This window comes from Schistocerca piceifrons, chromosome 1, assembly GCF_021461385.2.
Source record: "Schistocerca piceifrons isolate TAMUIC-IGC-003096 chromosome 1, iqSchPice1.1, whole genome shotgun sequence".
NCBI classification, from domain to species: Eukaryota; Metazoa; Arthropoda; class Insecta; order Orthoptera; family Acrididae; genus Schistocerca; species Schistocerca piceifrons.
Window position 1 is genome coordinate 232,876,108 of NC_060138.1, and position 24,058 is coordinate 232,900,165.

Here is a 24,058-nt window from a genome sequence, read left to right on the forward strand (position 1 = left end):
ACTCCCTTCCCAACCACTGATTCCCTTTCATGCACCTCGACCCTTATAACTGCCATCTGGTCTCTGTACAAATTGTAAATAGCCTTTCACTCCCTGTATTTTACCCCTGCCACCTTTAGAATTTGAAAGAGAGTATTCCAGTCAACATTGTCAAAAGCTTTCTCTAAGTCTACAAATGCTAGAAACGTAGGTTTGCCTTTCCTTAATCTTTCTTCCAAAATAAGTCGTAATGTCAGTATTGCCTCAAGAAGGCCGAAACTTAGCCAGGACATCAATTCGAGATACTTATAATAGATTCCACAACAAAATTTTGTCTCGAAACCTTGCAGAAACTCCAAAGAGATTCTGGACACATGTAAAGTACGCTAGCGGCAAGACAAAATCAATGCCTTAGCTTCGCTGTAGCAATGGAAATAATATCGGGGACAGTGTTGCTGAAGTAGAGTTACTAAGCATAGCCTCCTGAAATTCCTTCACTCAAAGATGCTTAAGGTGGGATTCTTATGCCGCGTTTGACGCATGAGGCAGCCGTTGTGCGTCTGACGTAGTGCGGCTGACGCATATCTGGCGATTCCTATAGAGCGGCGGCCGCACAGTGTTTGGTTGCTCTGCTGCGTCTGTGCCGAAAGGATGATTTGGCGCGATTTGTTGTGTTATCTAATTTTAGAAGACGTTGAAGATGAAGGAATTCAGCTTGAGCTATGTGAGGGAAATGCTGAAACACATCGAATGTTGGGTACTATGGGAAAGAAGGTGACAGTGGAATATTTGATAAAAGTAATATCGGGAAAATGTTTTGAAGTGGTAAGATGTTTCCTCCGCTAACTAAGCTGCCGGATTCGGACGTAGTAGTGCCATATGTTTTTGTAGGCGACGAGGCATCTCGATTACATCCAAACATGATGAAACCTTTCTCTCCTCGAGTTGCTAGTACGTTCTGACCCAAAAAAGCTATTTTTAACTACCGTATTTCACGAGCTCGTAGAGTTTCTGAAAATGCCTTCAATCTGTTAAGTCAAGTATTTCGCATATTTTATTCTCCGATCAGTCTGAAGCCAGAAACGACTGATCATTTGATTATTGTTGCTTGCTGTTTACACAAATTACTTAGAGATGCATTCTTAGAGAAAAATAACGAGCCTCATTTTGAATTAAACAGAAGTGAACCACTACGTACTGAAAATCTTGGAGCATTAGCAAGGAGTGACTGATGGATTTTCTGTGCGAGAGTCATTTACAGAATACTTCAACAGCGGTGCAGGTGCATGGATGACACCGTGGCAAAGTGATCACGTTAGCAGAACTAAACAGGCTTTGAACTCCCTAGCGTTACTGAATTACCTTCAAAAATTTGTACGCACATTACAATAAATTGAACTTTTCTGACATACATCAGGTTTTGGTATTCACTTTGTGTACACTTCATTGCTATTATTATAATAACTGAATATTATCTGGGACGATAATACGTATTCTTGTTTATTACAATATGCATTATTTGCCTGGCAACTAAGTAATAAACATTATGAAGAAACAGAAAGTATATAATACTTTTCTTACTTGTTCTTTCCACGTATTCCGCTATCTCTCTCCAAGCATTATCCTTCACAGTTTGGTCCTTGTATACAGGTAACAATACATCGTAGATACAAGGAAATGTAGAAACCTATTCTACCAGTTTCTCATCTTCCACCACTGTGAACAGTACTTTTCCCTCGGCATGCTGTCGTGTTCTCCTTTGCGGGTGCGTCTAGACTGCTCTCAGACCGGCTGGGCCGATTCTGCATCCAGCTGACGCAACATGGGACACAGTCCCGTTTAACACCATCTGTAGCAGTATCGTGCGGCAGACGCACAACGGCGGCCGCATGCGTCAGACGCTGCATAGGAATCCCACCTTAAAGTTCCTACTCTCCAACGTAATATCATAGAAGTGGAAATTTCGATGGGAAGTCCCATAGGCAGGAGAGTTTTTATATCCCTAATCTCGTTTATTCCCAACAATTTCGAATTTGCTTCAAACGTGTACCATTCCCAGTGACCTTAAGTTATATCACGACTGTAAACATAGCACAAGACCAGACACAACGTGCTGCAAGCATGGGTTTTAGTGTCAGTTGCTTTCCCCACAGTCAGCTTCTACGAGGGTGAGTCAAAAGAAAACCTTAAATATTTTTTTAAATATTATTTATTGCGCAGAAGTGGTACAAAGCTGTATCACTTTTCAAAATAATCTCCCCCACGCTCAATGCAAGTCCTCCAGCGCTTACAAAGTACATCAATTCCTTTGGAAAAAAATTCTTTTGGTAGTCCACGCAACCACTCATGCACTGGGTGGCGTACCTCTTCATCAGAACGGAACTTCTTTCCTCCCATTGCGTCTTTGAGTGGTCCAAACATATGGAAATCACTTGGGGCAAGGTCTGGTGAGTATGGTGGATGAGGAAGACACTCAAAATGCAGGCCTGTGATTGTTGCAACTGTTGTACGGGCAGTGCAGGGCCTTGCATTGCCATGTTGCAAAAGGACACCTGCTGACAGCAATCCACGTCGCTTTGATTTGATTGCAGGCCGCAGATGATTTTTTAGGAAATCTGTGTATGATGCACTGGCTACAGACACGTAATGCTGCAAAATGACGTCTTTTTCGTCCCAAAAGAGAGTCAGCATAACCTTCCCTGGCGATGGTTCTGTTCGAAACTTCTTTGGTTTTGGTGATGAGGAATGGCGCCATTCTTTGCTCGCTCTCTTCGTTTCTGGTTGGTGGAACTGAACCCAAGTTTCGTCCCCAGTAACGATTCTTGCAAGGAAGCCAACACCTTCTCGTTCAAAGCGCCGAAGGAGTTCTTCACGAGCATCAACACATCGTTCTCTCATTTCAGGAGTTAGCTGCCGTGGCACCCATCTTGCACACATTGTGAAACTGGAGCACATCATGCACAATGTGGTTGGTGTGCTGACCCATGACTAATCTGTAAACGTGCAGCAATGTCATTCAGTCTCACTCGGCGGTTTTCCTTCACTATGTCTTCAACTGCTGCAATGTTCTGTGGAGTCACAACTCGTTGTGCCTGGCCTGGACGAGGAGCATCTTACACTGAAGTTGCGAACTTCCTGCTCCATTCATAGACTTGTTGCTGTGACAAACATGCATCACCGTACTGAACCTTCATTCGTCGATGAATTTCAATAGGTTTCACACCTTCACTACGCAAAAACCGAATAACAGAACCCTGTTTTTCCCTGCTGCAAGTCGCAAGTGTGGCGACCATCTTTATACTGATACTGCGACGGTATGTGTGCATCTGCACTATGCTGCCACCTACAGGCCATTCTGCACGCTGTTTGTAGCACTCTTACCAACTTACAGGATAATGGCGTGAAATTTCGATTTGTTATTACAAATTTAAGGTTTTCATTTGACTCACCCTCGTACATGGCTCTCTCCAGTGTTTGTGAAGCAAATAACTCTTTGTTGATGGCCATAATCAGACTAATTCAAACGTTACAAGTAAGCTTTATAAGACAAAAATAAATTCCGCATAGACGAAATCACTGGCAGAGCAGTAAATAAATGCATGGGCAATGACGGGTCTCTCAGCTAGTTTTGGAGAAAAGGGAAGAATCAGAGAAGTGATATTTGGCTTTTGCAGATGATCTTGCCATCTCAGCTGAATCTACAGAAGATGCAGCAATACAGACAAGTTTCCTATAAGAAACAATTGCAAAAGCAGGCATATACGAGGCCTGTTCAGAAAGTAAGCTCCGATTGATTGCCAAATTGAAACCACAGTGAACATCAGAAATGTTTTATTTGTAACAATTAGCTACACCTTTCAGCTACTTCTCTACGTAGTCGCCGTTCTGACTTAGACTTTTGTCATAGCGTTGTACCAACTTTTCAATAGCCTCATCATAGAAGGCAGCCGCCAGTGCTTTCCGCCAATTCTCCACGCTGGCCTACACCTCGTTGTCTGTGTCAAAATGTTGTCTTCAAAGACAGCGGTTCATGTGACCAGAGATGAAACTCAGGGGGAGACAATTGCGGACTGTATTGTGGGTAATCTCACATTTCCATTTGAAAACGATGCAGGAGCATCTTCATTGCCCCTGCAGAATGCGGCTGAGAATTGTCTTGAAGAAGAAACAGCACGACAGTTATGTAATGTTAGCTGCATAGCTTCAGGCGAAATTTCTCACCAGGCCCTCGTACTTGGCGGCAGACACTATTTTCTAGACATCTTTACGCACTCACTGCGAGCTCAGAAATGAGAAGAGCGACGTGATGCTACCTGGGGTTATACTAGAGACACTACCCAACACATCTGTGCAAAGCTTTATCGGATTTTCATAGTCGTTTCCATTTCGCGACCGATCGGAGCTTACTTTCTGAACGCCCCTCGTATATATATATATATACGTACGTACAGCTGTAAGTAATGCCTTCATGTCGGAGCAAGTAAGCACTGAATGTGGTGAGATACGCGACATTCACTGCTCACATCTTTGTTTTTTTTTCTATCTTACCACAGCTACACGACTCCAACAATGCCACAAACAATCATTAGAAGTATATACCATCTTATGATGAGTCACTAGAGGGGATTCGAAACTGGTGACGGTATAATAAAATTTGATTGAAATTTCTCATTATTAGAGACTGAAAGGAGCGATCTGTACTTAAATTGAAGAAATCTTTAATAGTAAAGATCGTTTTCAGTTATATTTATTTCTGTTGACCTGTTTCATCATTTAAGTCTGTGATTGTCCGATCTTCAACTTGTCGTTATGTGCCCTGTTCCATTAGGGCAGTAACACACATATATGGTGTCCCATAAAGTACACAATTTTTAAATTAATAACTAAACACATAATTTATTGAAAATTGCTAATATTATTACGTGAGTATGAAACGCTAAGACTGCGATTAAGTATGAACGTAAGTAGCCCACAAATGTCCTCCACAGCTTCGTCTGCACACGTCCACTCTGTGGACAAAATTTTCGACGACTCTAGAGCAAAGTTCCGCTTGAATCTGACCCATGACGCATCTAATTTCTGCCTTGGGTTGAGGGATGATTCTTGAACAGCTGACAAAAATGCGAGATTTGACATACCCCCACAAAAAAGCCACATAGTGTCAAATGACACGATCTCGGCGACCAGTTCTGATCGCCACTGAGAGAAATGAGACGAGCAGGGAATCTTTCTTTCGGAAACCTTCTCGTTTGAAAGGGAGTGTGGCAGGTTGCCAATTCCTGTGTTCAACATTCAGTTCTTGCTATTGCGACCGTAAAGACTCAGTCTCGTTTTCAAAAAGGTATGGCCCAATTAGTCCGCCAGCCGATAACCTACACCAAACAGTGACTCATTCTGGATGATGACACTTCTCATGGACCATGCGAGAGTTCTTTGGGTCCCAAATCTGGCAGTTTTGTTTCTTCACATAACCATTAAGGTGGAAGCGTGCCTTGTCACTGAAGATTATTTTCTTGTGAAAATCATTGTCGATTTCTTGTTCTGTGAATACCCAATCGGCAGACATTCGACTCTTCAAATAGTCCATCGACTTCAGCTCTTGTAGTAATTGGATCGTAAAAGGAAGCAAACTGCTTCTCGGAATGGCTAACTGTTGAAAACGGCAGCGAGTCGTCTTCATTGGACTGATAGTGATGCTCAAATTAACGAGAGCGACTTTCTCTACCGATTGAAGAAAACGAAGACATCCAGCTGATTTGATGTACAACGTTTATCCTGTATTTTCACAGTTCCTTACTAGTCTCTGCACTGTTGAAACATTAGGCGCATTTCACCTACCAAAAATTACACGAAATCTTCGAACGATTCCTTAGGTTTAAGTAGTTCTAAGTCTAGGGGACTGATGACCTCAGATCATCGCCATCTTCAGGAAAATGCTGCTTCTGCTGATGAGTCCCGCTGAGCACTTTCCAAATCGGGATGCGTTGATCCATCATGTGTCGTTCCATTTTAGGTGATAACAGAACGCACAAATAGCAACTGACAATGAGAATCAGTAAACGCAATGTTAGCAGATGACAGTCATCTAAATTTTAAGTCCAGCAACCTACCAAACTGAAAGAGGCGCTCAATTTAAAAATTGCGTTATTTATGGTACTCTTTACCATGTTATAGTGGATAGTATGTAGCACATTCGACACGGGTTTGTTAATCTAAAAATCGATTTGTCAGAAATAAAACCATTATAGTTAAAAATCACCTTGAGTAATTATGGATGATCACACACATAACATTCCACTTATGCTTGTTACACATTAACCTGCATGACAGTGTATGTTCATGCACATGTTTACATTTACATAACGAATTAAATACATCATGGATCCACATTCTCTGAAGTACACAGTTAATTAACTGACAGTAAGGCACAGACAAGGCATGCAAATAAATGCATGAAGACAAAACAAATACAATAACGACAGAAGAAAGAAAAGAACAACATGGGATAGTTTTTCATAGAAAGAAATGAAATAAGAAAGAAGATTTGATGTGGTTGCAGTAAAGCAAATCAATAAAAAAACTTGTGATTACGTAGGCTTTCCAGGCGTAATAAGTCTCGAAAGTCTCTTCGGGTTTGCTGCCGGATCCTAAAATCAACTTGATCGATATTTCGGCGATCCATCTGTTCGCCATCTTCAGGAAAATGCTGCTTCTGCTGATGAGTCCCGCTGAGAACTGACGCCAGGCTGCAAATCGACATCCTATATAGACCACCCTTCAGTACACGGCGCATGCGCCGCCCATCACGGTTGCTGCCCTCCAAGACAGGGAGGTGGCGCCGCCCTTAGTGGAACACTGCTGGCAACGATATATCGCACCCAGGGCCGCACCGAAGAACTTTCAATTTTGATGCGAGATAATACAGGATTCCACGTCTTGGTAAGAGGAAACCCATTGTCTCTGTCGATTAAATTATCCGCCAACCTAATTTCAAAAATGGTTCAAATGGCTCTGAGCACTATGGGACTCAACATCTGAGGTCATCAGTCCCCTAGACTTAGAACTACTTAAACCTAAGGACATCACCCACATCCATGCCCGAGGCAGGATTCGAACCTGCGACCGTAGCAGCAGCGCGGTTCCGGACTGCAGCGCCTAGAACCGCTTAGCCACCGCGGCCGGCAAACTAATTTCAATCGCCTCTTTATAGACACTGTACCAGAAACCGGAAATGTTGGCAAGTACCACAGTTTCATCAAATTTCATACTGTGTCCCTCATTTAGGCAGTGTTCTGCTACTGCCGATTTTTCCAGCTGTTGTAGCCTCGTATGACGGCGATGTTCCACACAACTGTCATGCACTATGCGAATCGAACGGCCAATGTAAGCCTTCCCACACTGACACTGAATTTTGTACACACCGGGTTTCATAAGCCCCAAGTCATCTTTCACAGAGCCGACAAGTGCCCTAATCTTAGAAGGTGGACGGAACACATTCTTAATGTTAAAATTTCTTAAAATTTGTCCAATCTTAAACGATAAGCCTCCAGCATAAGGAAGAAAGGCCACCGATCTATGTTTCTCTTCATACACCTCCGGAGATGGTCCAAACTCCATAGCCCGACGAATCTGCTTCCCGGAGTATCCATTTTCCTTAAAAACAGCCATCAAGTGCTCAAGTTCTTGGGTTAAGCTGTCCGCGTCGGAAATGGCATATGCTCTCCGTACCGATGTCCTAAGGAAGCCACTGCATTGGTGTGGTGGATGACAACGCTTAGGATACAGATACCAATCTGTGTGCGTCGGTTTTCGGTAAACACTGTGTCCCAAAGTACCATCTGGTTTTTTATAAACCATAACGTCTAAAAATGGAAGAGGTGGCGTTCTTGGGACAGCTTAACCCAAGAACTTGCGCATTTGATGGCTGTTTTTAAGGAAAATGGATACTCCGAGAAGCAGATTCGTCGGGCTATGGAGTTTGGACCATCTCCGGAGGTGTATGAAGAGGAACATAGATCGGTAGTCTTTCTTCCTTATGCTGGAGGCTTATCGTTTAAGATTGGACGAATTTTAACATTAAGAGTGTGTTCCGTCCATTTTCTAAGATTAGGGCACTTGTCGGCTCCATGAAAGATGATTTGGGGCTTAGGAAACTCGGTGTGTACAAAATTCCGTTTCAATGTGGGAAAGCTTACATTGGCCGTTCGATTCGCACAGTGCATGACAGGTGTGTGGAACATCGCCGTCATACGAGGCTACAACAGCTGGAAAAATCGGCAGTAGCAGAACACTGCCTAAATGAGGGACACAGTATGAAATTTGATGAAACTGTGGTACTTGCCAACATTTCCGGTTTCTGGTACAGTGTCTATAAAGAGGCGATTGAAATTAGTTTGCCGGCCGCAGTGGCAAAGCGGTTCTAGGAGCTGCAGTCCGGAACCACGCTGCTGCTACGGTCGCAGGTTCGAATCCTGCCTCGGGCATGGATGTGGGTGATGTCCTTAGGTTTAAGTAGTTCTAAGTCTAGGGGACTGATGACCTCAGATGTTGAGTCCCATAGTGCTCAGAGCCATTTGAACCATTTTTGAAATTAGGTTGGCAGATAATATAATCGACAGAGACAATGGGTTTCATCTTACAAAGACGTGGAATCCTGTATTATCTCACATCAAAATTGAACGTTCTTCGGTGCGGCCCTGGGTGCGATATATCGTTGCCAGCAGTGTTCCTCTAAGGGCGGCGCCACCTCCCTGTCTCGGAGGGCAGCAACCGTGATGGGTGGCTCATGCGCCGTGTACTGAAGAGTGGTCTATATAGGACGTCGATTTGCAGCCTGGCGTCACCCCATCTTCCTGCCTCCTCCTCAGGGCTCCCTCTCCCTCCTCCTGAGCGGCTTTCCCCTCCTACTCCCCCTCCCTCTCTTGTGCCCCCTTTCAGTGTCTCTGCACTCCCTCCTGCCCTGTCTTCCCTCTTCATCTCCCGCCCCAAGTGTCTCCTGCCTCTTCGTGTACCTGCTGACGCCCCTCCTCTCTTCATCCCGCCGCTTCCCCATCTGCCCCTTGCTCTCCCCTCCTTTTCCATCCTCTCTGACCTCTCCCTTGGCAGGTCCCTCCTGGAAGTTTTATTCTTCTTCGTGTGTGCTCCAAGTGGGTTTTACGTGTTTAACCTGTGCATGTCCATTCAGTGTCTTCTCTGTGTTTTAAGAATCGCCAACTGTGTTTTTTTAACTTTGTGGTGACTTTTTTAACTGTCCCCCATGAACGTCTCCATCTCAGTCTATTTTTACCTCCACTTTCTCCCATTACTCTGTTTTATGTTCCCCTTTTTTATCGCCTTATGTATGTAACATTTTATTCTTATTTTAGTTGTCATGTCACTCGGTTGAAGAGTGGTGGATTGTGCCGCTGACAGCCCTCCCCTGCCCATATGGGGCAGCGGAATTAAATCACAATAAAGAAAAAAAAAGCCCGGCGTCAGTTCTCAGTGGGACTCATCAGCAGAAGCAGCATTTTCCTGAAGATGGCGAACAGATGGATCGCCGAAATATCGAGTAAAGTCGATTTTAGGATCAGACAGCAAACCCGAAGAGACTTTCAAAATAAAAAAAGCTTGTAAATGGAACGTGTGGAGAGAGCAGCGCACCTGGGAGCCGGGTTGGCGAGTATGGCGGTGAGGCTGGCGCGGTAGGCGACAGCGACGAGCAGGCACTGCAGCCACCAGCAGGCCAGCACCAGCCTGGCGCGCCATTGGCGCCGCCCTGGCGGCTGCGACGCCGGCACCAGCAGCAGCGCGCCCACGGCGGAGAGCGCGCCCACGCGGCCGCCGCCTACCCACTGCAACGCAGCCGCGCCAGCCGCCAGCGACACCAGCACCGACATCCACATCAGCGACCTGCACGCCACCGACAGCCACTCGTCTGCTGCTCCAAATTACACTCGTCAACATCTACGTAGCACCGTATCAACTAACACATTAAAATACCTAGGGTTAACCCAGTTCTAAGCAAACAAGGGAAAGCAGAAAGGTGGAAGGAGTATATAGAGGGGCTAATCAAGGGCGATGTACTTGAGGACAATATTATGGAAATGGAAGAGGATGTAGACGAAGATGAAATGGGAGACATGATACTGCGTGAAGAGTTTGACAGATCACTGAAAGACCTAAGACGAAACAAGGCCCCGGGAGTAGACAACATTCCATTAGAACTACTGACAGCCTTGGGAGAGCCAGTCCTGACAAAACTATATCATCTGGTGAGGAAGATGTATGAGACAGGCGATGTACCCTCAGACTTCAAGAAGAATATAATAATTCCAATCCCAAAGAAAGCAGGTGTTGACAGATGTGAAAATTACCGAACTATCGGTTTAATAAGTCACAGCTGCAAAATACTAACTCGAATTCTTTACAGACGAATGGCAAAACTGGTAGAAGCCGACCTCGGGGAAGATCAGTTTGGATTCCATAGAAATATTGGAACTCGTGAGGCAATACTGACTCTACGACTTATCTTAGAAGAAAGATTAAGGAAAGGCAAACCTACGTCTCTAGCATTTGTAGACTTAGAGAAAGCTTTTAACAATGTTGACTGGAACACACACTTTCACATTCTGAAGGTGGCGGGGGTAAAACACAGAGAGCGAAAGGCTATTTACAATTTGTACAGAAACCAGATGGCAGTTATAAGAGTCGAGGGGCATGAAAGGGAATCAGTGGTTGTGAAGGGAGTGAGACAGGATTGTAGCCTATCCCTCATGTTATTCAATCTGTATATTGAGCAAGCAGCAAAGGAAACAAAAGAAAAACTTGGAGTAGGAATTAAAATCCATGGAGAAGAAATTAAAAGTTTGAGGTTCGCCGACGACATTGTAATTCTGTCAGAGACAGCAAAGGACCCCGAAGAGCAGCTGAACGGAATGGACAGTGTGTTGAATGGAGGATATAAGATGAACATCAACAAAAGCAAAACGAGGATAATGGAATGTAGTCGAATTAAATCGGGTGATGCTGAGGGAATTAGATTCGGAAATGAGACACTTAAAGTAGTAAAGGAGTTTTGTTAGCTATTTGGGGAGCAAAGTAACTGATGATGGTCGAAGTAGAGAGGATATAAAATGTAGACTGGCAACGGCAAGGAAAGCGTTTCTGAAGAAGAGAAATTTGTTAACATCGAGTATAGATTTAAGTGTCAGGAAGTCGTTTCTGAAAGTATTTGTATGGAATGTAGCCATGTATGGAAGTTAACGTGGACGATAAATAGTTTAGACAAGAAGAGAATAGAAGCTTTCGAAATGTGGTGCTACAGAAGAATGCTGAAAATTAGATGGGTAGATCACATAACTAATGAGGAGGTATTGAACAGAATTGGGGAGAAGAGAAATTTGTGGCACCACTTGACTAGAAGAAGGGATCGGTTGGTAGGACATATTCTGACGCATCAATAGTATTGGAGGGCACCGTGGAGGGTAAAAATCATAGAGGGAGGCCAAGAGATGAATACACTAAGCAGATTCAGAAGGATGTAGGTTGCAGTAGGTACTGGGAAATGAAGAAGCTTGCACAGGATAGAGTAGCATGGAGAGCTGCATCAAACCCGTCTCAGGACTGAAGACCACAACAACAACAACAGCCGTAGACCATAAATGAACATTAAACCACTTAGAATAATTATACAACAAACAGGTACAGTAGATTAAAAGCACACTGCTGGACAAGAAACTGAAGCACCCACAAGACACAATCAGATGCGAGTGTAACTTTGTACGCATACATACCAAAGCATGTATATAAATGATTAAAGTTACAATTCTCTGTGACAGATAGAACAGCTACTAGAGTACCTATTTAATGCTGTTACTAGGCCTGGTAGTTTATGTAACGGGTGCGAGCAGTGTCAGATGTTGTGTGATCATCTACACCTACATCTACATCAATACTACGCAAGCCACCTGACGGTGTGTGGCGGAGGGTACCTTGAGTACCTCTATCGGTTCTCCCTTCTATTCCAGTCTCGTATTGATTGTGGAAAGAAAGGTTGTCGGCATGCCTCTGATTTTATCCTCATGGTCTCTTCGCGAGATATACGTAGGAGGGAGCAATATACTGCTTGACTCGTCGGTGAAGGTATGTTCTCGAAACTTCAACAAAATCCCCTACCGAGCTACTGAGCGTCTCTCTTGCAGAGTCTTCCACTGGAGTTTATCTATCGTCTCCGTAATGCTTTCGCGATCGCTAAATGATCCTGAATGAGATTTTCACTCTGCAGCGGAGTGTGCACTGATATGAAACTTCCTTCAAATTAAAACTGTGTGCCGGGCCGAGACTCGAACTGCAAGGTTCGCAGGAGAGCTTCTGTAAAGTTTGGAAGGTAGGAGACGAGGTACTGGCAGAAGTAAAGCTGTGAGGATGGGGAGTGAGTCGTGCTTGGGTAGCTCAGTTGGTAGAGCACTTGCCCGCGAAAGGCAAAGGAACCGAGTTCGAGTCTCGGTCCGGCACACATTTTTAATCTGCCAGGAAGTTTCACTAAATGATCCTGTAACGAAGCGCGCTGCTCTCCGTTGGATCTTCTCTCTCTCTTCCATCAACCCTATCATGTACGGATCCCACACCAGTGAGCAGTATTCAAGCAGTGGGCGAACAAGCGTACTGTAACCTACTTCCTTTGTTTTCGGACTGCATTTCCTTAGGATTCTTCCAATTAATCTCAGTCTGGTATCTGCTTTACCGACGATTAATTTAAATGGTCATTCCATTTTAAATAGCCGGCCGGTGTGGCCGAGCGGTCCTAGGCGCTTCAGTCTGGAACCGCGCGACCGCTACGGCCGCAGGTTCGAATCCGCCTAGGGCATGGATGTGTGTGATGTCCTTAGGTTAGTTAGGTTTTAGTAGTTCTAAGTTCTAGGGGCTGATGACCTCAGATGTTAAGTCCCATAGTGCTCAGAGCCCTTTGAGCCATTTTTGAACCATTTTAAATCACTCCTAATGCCTATTCCCTGATAATTTATGGAATTAACTGCTTCCAGCTGCTGACCTGCCATATTGTAGCTAAATGATACCGGATCATTCTTTCTATATATTCACAGCACATTACACTTGTCGACATTGAGATTCAATTGCCATTCCCTGCACCATGCGTCAATTCGTAGCAGATCCTCCTGCATTTCAGTACAATTTTCCATTGTCACAACCTCTCGATATACCACAGCATCATCCGCAAAAAGCCTCAGTGAACCCTCGATGTTATCCACAAGGTCATTTACATATATTGTGAATAGCAACGGTCCTACGACACTCCTCTGTGGCACAGCTGAAATCTCTCTTACTTCGGGAGACTTCTCTCCATTGAGAATGACATGCTGCGTTTTGTTATCTAGGAACTCTTCAATCCAATCACACAGTTGGTCTGATAGTCCATATGGCCTTACTTTGTTCACTAAACAACTGTGCGGAACTGCATCAAACGCCCTGCGGAGGTCAAGAGACACGGCATCTACCTGAGAACCCGTGTGTATGGCCCTCTGAGTCTCGTGGACGAATAGCGCGAGTTCGGTTTCACACGATCGTTTTTTTCGAAGCCCATGCTGATTCCTACAGAGTAGATTTCTAGTCTCCAGAAAAGTCATTTTATTCGAACATAATACGTGTTCCAAAATTCTACAACTTATCGACGTTAGAGATATAGGTCTATAGTTCTGCACTTCTGTTCGACATCCCTTCTTGAAAACGGTGATGGCCTGTGCTCTTTTCCAATCTTTTGGAAAGCTACGCTCTTCTAGAGACCTACGGTACACCGCTGTAAGAAGGGGGCAAGTTCCTTCGCGTACTCTGTGTAAAATGGAATTGGTATCCCATCAGGTCCAGCGTCCTTTCCTCTTTGGAGCAATTTTAATTGTTTTTCTAGCCCTCTGTCATCTATTTCGATATCTACCATTTTGTCTTCTGTGCGACAATCTAGATAAGGAACTACAGTGCAGTCTTCCAGTAAAGGAGATCCAGATTCCACGCACTTCTTGAGACAGTATCATCAATATCTGACAGACTTTGAAAGGGTATTGTGGGTCTCCATTTGGCTGGCTGGTCAAATAGTGCAATATTTAGATTTATTGTCCATTCAAATATGACAGCAACTTGGTGTTGGACTGCTTTAGAATGTAAGGGCAGGTACACTCATTGTTGAGGTTCCAATTGATCGTGTTTGATCATCACAACAGAGGATCACCGTATTGTTCAACAAGCACATTGTAACTCCTTCACATCTGTGCCTGTCGTCTGGGAACAAGTAATGGACTCCCTTCAACATTTGTGTCATCTTGCACCATTGATTGGAGACTAGCTGCAGCCAGATTAGGGAATTTGTGTCGGCTGGTGTTATCAACATAACATAAACGGTTGCATTTGGAGAAGCTCAGCAGCTCTGTGAGCAGGAAGCACGGACTGCTGATGAATGGTGTCGCGTTATATTCAACGATAAATAATGGTTCTGCACTACTCTGGATGACCATCATCAGCAAGTATGGCAGCGGACTTGAGGGTGAGCCATGCTCTGGCTCGCGTTGGTGCTGTTGTAGGTTTCCATCCTCTGCTCGAGGCCAGACTGTATCGTTTAATTGACATGGTTGCGGTTGTCTTCTTCTTGTGTTGACGGGTGCCACTTGGTTTCGCACGCGTTGCCTGTCCGCTAGTGACAGTAGCGGCGGTTGTCGATATGTAGTAACTGTGGCCCTATCTTTGGGGTGACGTCGTTGTTCTTCCCCGTCGTGTCAGTGTGCAGTTCGGTTGGGGTCTCAGGAGGATCCAGGTCCACGCAGAGCGCGAACTTGCCGGAACCACTGGCGGCGCGCGTGGACTGCCAGATCGAAGAGCTGTGGCCACGAGGGTGCATGACCTCGTCGAAACCGGATCCTGCAAGTTTTAAGTTGAGTGCATTTCGATTCGAGTAGAAAATGTTCAAGTGTATGTGAAATCTTATGGGACTTAACTGCTAAGTTCATCAGTCCCTAAGTTTACACACTACTTTACCTAAATTATCCTAAGGACAAACACACACACACACATGCCCGAGGGAGGACTCGAACCTCCGCCGGGATCAACCGCACAGTCCATTACTGCAACGCCTTAGACCCCTCGGCTAATCCAGCTCGGCAGTTCGAGTAGACAAACCTCCTCCATCGCGAAATCTCGCCTTTCTCCAGTGACTTGGGTTCGTGTTGCTGCTCGTAGTGTCGCCGAGGCAAAGGGCAGCGAGTGGAGTGCTTGGGGAAGACGGATAAGATTAGCTTTCCTGGGGTTATAATTACTACTTACTGCCTTCAGCTTGTCACAGTTGTTAAGTTCAACCAGCGGTATTTTCCTGCCTGGTGGCCGCTGACGCTCCTGTTACCTGCCCTGGGGGTCAGTGTATGTAACGGCAGTGCACGTTTCCTCGCCTTGCCGCTGCTGTCCGGTAAGGCCTGTAGTTTTGACAGCTTTCTTGATTTTAGGTTGGTTGGCGATTCTTCTATCTTGGTGGTAGTGATTCCTTTCTTATTGCGGGAGCTCTAAGCACAGTATTCTGCGGGCGGGGTCCAGACCGCCGGTTCTGGCTTTGCCGTATTTTTACATCTTTGCATTTGGTTTACTGGACGTCAGGTAGCCTCACCAAGATTATCATTAGTCACTCGTTAGACTGCCACTAGTCTGAGTTACCATCTTGTGGTGTGAATGCACAACTCTTGGCTGCCTTTCTCATCGCTCGCGGAAGGGTTTTTGGCCTGACCTACTCAGAGGCCGATTCCTGGAGCACCATCTGTGGCTGGCCCTTATGTTTTTTATTGTGTTATTATTTTATTATTGTATTACCGAGTTACCATTATTTGTCTCACCTGCTTGGTGATCAGTTGCTTGTCCTTTTGAATTAACCTTTGTTATTATATTTGCTGTTTTGTTGTATGTTGTTAAATTTTTTTAATAATTGCCATTCTTGGCGTTAAAGACCGTCAGCCGTGACTATGGTTACTTGCCTTAATATTCTAATTACGGCCACATTGGCTAGTTTTCAAAACATTATTTGCTGTGTCTGTATTTTATGTATGTTGGTTAAATTTTTTAATAATTGCCATTCTTGGCGTTTAAGGCCTTCGGCCGTGAAACAATTCATAATTTATTGCCATTAAGGCCTTCAGCAGTGAGCATGGTTACTTGTTTCAAAATCCTAATCTGGTAATTCTATTTTAGAAGTGAGCTTTAAGATCTTGGTGATTTGTCTTGTGTATCTTAATAACTGTAATTGTAAGTTACAACAAGTTTAAACAATTCCATTAAGGCCTTCAGCCGTGAAACGATTCTTAAATTATTGTCATTAATTTAATTTGTTGTTGATTTTAAATAAATTGTGTGTGATTCAAATAAAAGCCAACCAATAGTAACTGATTATGGCTCCGTCCACAATCTTAACCGAACCCTGCCTTCCTTGACTAACAGGTCTCAGGGAGAGGTCTCTTTATTCCAATGTTCTGGAGTGGTTAAGAGGTGCTACTCCTTGTGCCATGCTATGGGAATCCATCGGTTATGACTTCATGACATGGCTGGAAGTGATTAAGGGAACCATGAGGCCACAGTCGTAAGACACAGACTTGCTGCGCCCATTAATGTTACCTCTCACGCAACAGTGATGTGGTGCCTGTTTTCTGCAGGACAATGCACATCCAGGCTTGACACGTGTGTCTATGAACTGTCTACGTGATGTTGAGAAGCTCTAATGACCAGCAAGATCCCTGTACTGACCCCAATAGAATTTGTGATGGATGAGATTGAAAGTCAACTCCGTCCCAGGGATTATCAAGGACCAGTTACAACAGTTCTGGGCAGCTTACCTCGGAAGAGGATACAACGGATTTATGCAATCCTTCCCAACCGAATCAGTGCTTGTTTCTAGGCTAGAGGGGATGCAACGTTTTACTGACAAGTGGCCTCATACTGTCAACTGCTTTGCAAATGTGACTCGATTTTGTAATCATCGAAATAACATCACATACCCTTCGAACCCACGAAATTTCATTTCTTCCCTCCTTCCCTCGCGGCTACTTCACTGTTTTGTTGATCAAACATCGAAGTTGCGTCCCTCGTCCATACTCTCCATCTCCAAACCCTTAAGCCAACTTCTCTCCTATTCTAACAACGTCGCCTGGGTTTTGGCTTCTGACAAATCATCGAATCCCATGCTTTTCACTTCCTACATCTATCAGTCTTCCCCCAGTCGAATCCTGTATGAAACTGTTAATTAGTATCCTAAGTAATTTCTGGTCCTCCTCCCCCATACTGAATTCTTCCGAATTTCCTACACTTCCCGAAGACCTGACGCCAATCAAACTACAGTTTCATCCAAGATTGTTAGCTACAGTATTCTGCCATGCTTATACCAAAATATCTAATTTTAAACGTAAAGTGTCTCTAAATCCTTCGGGAATGTAACTTTAAACACTGCCCTCTACGTGCCCACACAATTCGCTGAGGGATTTACTCATCTTTCCAGCTTCAACTGATATAATTTTTCCTCTCCATTGCACAGGTTCTCTTTCTCCATTTTTATCACTCCCATCCCAAGAGCTTCTTTTGGGGTCGCCCTCCTCATCTTTTTTATCCCAGATTCTTTTCAGAACAGTCCCAAAAACCCTCATCGCCTATTGCTCATTTCTGTCTGCAGACCGTCTTTCATCCATCCCTTCTCCGTAATAGTCCCAAAACCCAAATCATGCACCACCTTGAACATGCGCAAGGTATTTTATCTAGTCATGGTGTTTCTTCTGAAAGCAGCTCTTAAATTACTGAGCTTCTCCTCCATGTACTGTGGTTTACAGATTCCTTCAGCCTGATGCGCTAACGTATGGATCAGTCGTCTTTTCTGTTTGGAATGGCGATGGGAATTTTTTTGAATGTCTGTCTGTGTGGGTGAGTTTTCTGTAGAACTTTTGCCCCAAAATTCCGTCAACTTGTCTGAGTATAACTTCATCAAAAATGAAACTAGACCTCCTTCCCCTTTTTATATAGTGAACTTTATTTCAGAATTAATATCACTCAGAAAATTTAGATATTCTGAGATTACTTTTTCTCCATGAGTCCGTATGACAAAAGTATCATCAGTATACCAAAACTAACATGAGGCTTTGTTCGTTTCCGTCTCGAAGGGCTGATTCTCCAAATTTTTCCATGTATAAAATCGCTACAACTGCGATCAGTGAGACTGCCAAAGGATTGGCCACTTTATTGCAACCATTTATATAAGAAAAATTGACATTTATAACCAAGATTCAGGTGATTTTGGAGAAAAAATAATATTCTTCAGATTGAGTCCAAGAGAAATGATATGGCGCTATATCGCTGTCTGTCACAGTTGGAAAGAATTTTCGTAAAGAGTGTGACAGATCTCCTTAAAAATTGTCTCATGTCGACTTACTTTCAGAGGGACGCCTGTGAGGAAACCATATCAAATTTTTGTATGGAGAAATTGGAGCTGCGTTTCTGTCCTAACTCAAGACCACTCAGACGCTACCCACAACTATGAGAGACAGGTCAGAGCTGATGGAGACACACATATCACTCTCAATAACACGCCAGTAGGACTGAGACTTTGGGATATGGAGAGCCATGTGAGTACAACCACCTTGGTGGGACGTTCCTCAAATCATTCTGACTCGTTTCAGGAGAAATGGGATGGTGCAGTATCTTGCTAAAGACAATAATAGATCGCCTAGAGGTTGCTACAGACTAACAGCTCTAACCACTCGCTCGGAAAATGTTTTTCTGCATCATTCGCCTGTGAGAGATGATTTCATCCCATATCAACATCCCCTACATAATGACATCCCCGCAACTGTCAGCATGTACCAACTTGTGCTGCAACTCCAGGTTTCAAGGGTTCAATTGTGGTGCGCCTACGCCAAACTACACTGTTTACCCCTAGTCAAGAACTGTTCTGCGTGGTATGGCTAGTAATTTCTTGTTGTTCTTCTTGTTCTTGTCAAATACTGAATTGGCGAATGATTTACGTTACTGTGGTCCGCCTATCCAAAGTAATACTTGTAGTTCGCAGTACTCGACGACGTCTCTATCACAAAGACATCGATTTGCGCATTATAAACCATGACAGCGGTTGTTAACCTGTGCCGAGATACGGTATGGAATTGGGAAGGTGACGCGTGAAACGTGCAAGGCCGGCCCTACCCCAGAGACACAGTGACCCATACATCGTGAAAACACGACCTGACTATAATGAAATGCGTTCATATTGCATGTCCTGCAGATGTTGCCCTCGACTGTAATGAAGCTGGCCAGTACAAGATCCGACAACATACCAGGCACGTGACACGTCGAACTGTTTAGTTCATCGTGGCGTTAGGAGTAGGAGGGTGTATTTTAATGCTTCTCATAATCCATAATGAGAACATTGACGGTACATGAGCCACTGGTGATTAAGGGCTTGAGTAAGACTTCAGTGTCAAAATTAGACAACAGCGTTCTTTCAATAGTGCTACTGCCATAAGCAGACAATGAAGAAAGTAGGAGACATATGACATTGTTGACTAGAAGACTTCGAGTGGAAGGTTCAGCCACCTAATCGGGTGTGATTTGCTTCCCCAACGGATGAGGCCTTCGAGTTGTTTCACGATGAGAGAAGAGAGAGTGTGGAACCTACACTTCTCTAAAATAACTAAGGAAACAGTCGAGCTTAACATGGGACGCTGTGGAAGAGTTTGTAATTTAATCAAGACACCTACAATTATTAGCGAAGGTTTAAAAAGCAGATGAGTAATATTACCTGCAGTGCTTTTAGGAAACCAAATGTCGTTTTCATAACTAAGTTCCTCATGTGTCACAAAAAAAGTGCAAACGAAAACAAAATTTATCAACTAGATGGACCAACTTTCACTACATCATGAATGTTTGGGGAGAAGCGATAGTGTCGTAATATCATTGCAGTGTATTAGCCTATAACGTAAACGAACACTGGATGACGTGAAAGGATGACTGCTGGCAAAAATGCAGGAATAAACGTAATCGGATATTTTTATTATTTGATTTAATACTAGGGCAGAATGAAGTTTCATTCTGTAGTGGAAGCCGTGGTGATTTGAAACATCCTGGCAGATTAAAACTGTTGCTAGACTGGAACTCGAACCTAGGACCTTTGCCTTTTGCAGGCAAGTGCACCAGCGAGTGAGCTCTGTCCTCAGAGCTTTACTTACACCGATACCTCTTCTCCAACCTTACAAACTTCATCGAAGCTCTCCTGCATACCTTGCGCGACTAACGCTTCAGGAAGAAAGGATGTTACGAAGATACGGTTTAAACACACCCTATGGCGTTGTTTCCGCAATTAACTTTTCGTTGCAATCGACGCAACAAAGAGGCAAAATCACGACTCGTCGAAGCTCACAATACACCTCCAGTCAGCTATTCTGTCCTCTTTTTGTATTGCTTAGCCCACTGGAAGCGTGCAGCTTTCTGTACTGCTGTGAGCAATCGTCTTTAGCTAGGTAGCTGGCTCCAAATGTCCAATCAACACAGCTCGTTTTGCAATGCTTGCTCGGAAACTGGTTGACTGTTCCCAGAATGAGATTTTCACTCTGCAGCGAAGTGTGCGCTGATATGAAACTCTCTGGCAGATTAAAACTCTGTGCCGGACCGAGACTCGAACTCCAGACCTTTGCCTTTCGCGGGCAAGTGCTCTACCAACTGAGCTACCCAAGCACGACTCACGCCCCCTCCTCACAGCTGTACTTCTGCCAATATCTCGTATCCTACCTACCAAACTTTAAAGAAGCTCTCCTGTTCTGCGTGGTTCGCAGGAGAGCTTCTGTAAAGTTTGGAAGGTAGGAGACGAGATATAGGCAGAAGTAAAGCTGTGAGGACGGGGCGTGGGTCGTGCTTGGGTAGCTCAGTTGGTAGAGCACTTGCCCGCGAAAGGAAAGGTCCTGGTTGAGAGTTCATTGACAGAAGCAATTCCTGTAGGGTTTGGAACCGATTGTCACTGGCTAGGCATGACTCTAGTCTCAAATCCCTGTAGGCTAGAATTTTTTTTACAGTCTTTGTCCTTAGGGCGTTTTCCGTGGATGCGAATGGTACACCATTACTTGTAGACCCACTGGACAGCGCACGATGATACACCAACATATCGGGTCATGGCCTCATCCAAACACAATAGCTCCTTTCTGCCATTCTGTAGCGTCTCCACATCTACCGACAGCACTTCACTACCATGACATGTCAGCAGTGCAGGGTCACATGAGTTCTGCGTCATCTACAGCACTCCCAAGGGACTTTTTGCTCTAGTAAGGGGGTGACTACTGTATGTTTTCAAAAAACAGAATTTGAATTTTGTTGGCGCGATTTTTTCGTAGTTATGTTGGTATACATGTCTGAAAAGTATCTCCGCACTGTTAGCCGTGCGGGATATTATATGTTGTTAACAGTAGAAGAGGTTGCCAGTTTTTTGTTAGCATCGGCGATTATTTGATTTGTATAAGAATGGATCAGAGAATTTGCATTAAATTTTTCAGTAAGAACGGCATAAGTTTTAGAAATACACTCATGTTCAGAAAAGCAGAAAACTCTAAACGACAAGAGCTAGAATATTTAAATTCACAGGACATGTACTGCACTATGTTCTACAGAAATGATCAGCATTTCAGTCAGCTGGATTCAGCAGGTGCCCTGTGGTCTAGTGGGCACATGGTTTCGATAGCGACTAGGAGTACCTTCATCAGAATAAGCTATAGTTACATGAGTTCACATTGCACGGAGAGGTAATAAAACCACATTAGGGGCTCAAGTGCTCGAGTCAAATAAGTAAAAAATATTTTGTAAAGCCAACATTAAAACCACAAGCTTAGCAAGCCACTACTACTGGTATCAGTTATCCTGTAAATGTGGGACAGATAACTGCCCTAGAGGCTTGTTACGCTTGTGGTTTTAATAATGGCTTTGCAAGATAACTTTTACTTATTTGACTGGAGCACTCCAGCTCATATGGTTTTGTTATCTCTCCGTGCAATTTCAACCTATGTAACTAAACCTTATTCTAATAGAAGATACCCTTAGTCGGTATAGAAGCCAGGTAAATGCAATAAAATTTGTGCAACTGATTGCCTGTTTTTATTCTTCATTTAAAAATGATTAAGAAATTATTCTGAACGATCGTTGAACTACAATCGGGGATGTCATTGATGTTGGCATACCAGTTCCATCATTTTTTGTGTGTTTTAAGTATGAAACATGAGAAAGCAAAATCTGTTCCAAAATTGTTGAATTTCGAAAAAAAACATCGGCTAATGCAAGCTGCTCAAGAGTCACTGGATGAAGTCTAAAAGACTACTTAACATGTCATGAAAGATGGTGAAACATAGGTTTACTCATATGACGTCGAAATTAAGTATCAGTCGTCCCAATGCAAATAGTCCGGATCGCCAAGACTGAAAAAAGCTCGACACATGCGGTCATATGTGAACGTCATGTTCAGTGTGTTCTCTAACGTATTTCAGTGGCATAGTGCACCATTAGTTCTTAAAACACAGTCAATAACGAGTAGTATTGCACCTAAAAGATCAACGCCGTTTGCGCAAATCAAAATGTAAAACAACCCTGGATTTGTGGTGAAATAGTTGATGAATTTTGCACTATGACTGTGGACCTGGTCACAATTCGTTGCTTGTTCGCGCGTTTTGGACCAAAAACAGTACTGTATAATAATGCCCTGGCCTCCATAATCGCCAGATGTGACTTGTTTAAGGTACAAAAATAAAGAAAAGCTTAGAGCCAAGTCGTTTTGCAAGCGTAGATTAAAAAAAGTATCGCTGAGTGAGGCAAAAGTTATATCGAACCTCGAGTACCAGAAGTGTTTCTGGAGTCGGTAGAAGCGCTGGCTTAAGTATGTTGGATAACGCTGGAGAAAGGGATATTCAAATGGCTCTGATAACTATGGGACTTAACATCTATGGTCATCAGTCCCCTAGAACTTAGAACTACTTACGCCTAACTAACCTAAGGACAGCACACAACACCCAGTCATCACGAGCCAGAGAAAATCCCTGACCCCGCCGGGAATCGAACCGGGGAACCCGGGCGCGGGAAGCGAGAACGCTTCCGCACGACCACGAGCTGTGGACGAGAAAGGGATAACACTGATGTAGAAGAATAAATTAATTTTTTCCAAAAATACAAAAGTTCCCATTAATTTTCGAACGCACGTCATACAATGCACTGCCTGACAGAAAAGTGAGCCGGCCAGAGTGGCCGAGCGGTTCTAGGCGCTTCGGTCTGGAACTGCGCGACCGCTACGGTTGCAGGTCCGAATCCTGCCTCGGGAATGGATGTGTGTGATGTCCTTAGGGTTCTAAGTTCTAGGGGACTGATGACCTCAGAAGTTAAGTCCAATAGTGCTCAGAGCCATTTGAACAGAAAAGTGAAACACTCAGAAGGGGCGGGAACGATATGAAACTTCACAGGTTGTGAGCGTGTGTGTTCCTATTTCAGTGGTTACAAACTTGGCAGTATGAGCTCACTTGTCTGCAAGACGTTGCATCCCATCTGGCCTGGATGCCTGATACGATTGTTGCCCACACGGGAGAATCAGATGGTTAGTTCATAGGAGACACGTGACAAATGGCACCAGATACCGTCGCATGAGAGGCAATATATGGCGATGCAGGGAGCCTCTGACATACCGGTATGCAGTCAGAAAATTCTCAATCGCTACTATTTATGACCTGAAGCCACATCTGCTGACTCCCCACACCACGCTTCCAGGAGAAACTGCTGTGCATCTTCAAACATTGGAAGAATGTTATTTCGCTACCTTGCGGCCATACTCGCAGGCGATGGTCATTCGGGATAGTGCAGGACCACATTTCATCACTGAACGCAGTGCGACGTCGTTCATCTGAAGTCCAGGCTTCCCTAGTCATGGGATCATTCAAGAGGCAGCCATTTGTGCTGTGGCGTTAACACCAGTGTACATACTCTCGTGTGCCTGCTACTAGCCTCTGATCAGCGGTGCGGGATCACAGAGAATGTTGCGGGGAGTCCATTTCTTGTTCTCGGATGACAG

At 44.2% G+C, this 24,058-nt stretch overlaps 1 protein-coding gene across 1 annotated transcript in view; it reads right to left on the bottom strand.

Moving 5' to 3' along the window:
* Nucleotides 1-24,058, bottom strand: part of LOC124803415 — a 129,470-nt gene that overhangs the window by 60,391 nt on the left and 45,021 nt on the right. The window contains exon 6 of the mRNA XM_047264635.1: nucleotides 9,622-9,870. Coding sequence (XP_047120591.1) covers nucleotides 9,622-9,870 — 249 coding nt within the window. The remainder of the gene's footprint in view (nucleotides 1-9,621; nucleotides 9,871-24,058) is intronic.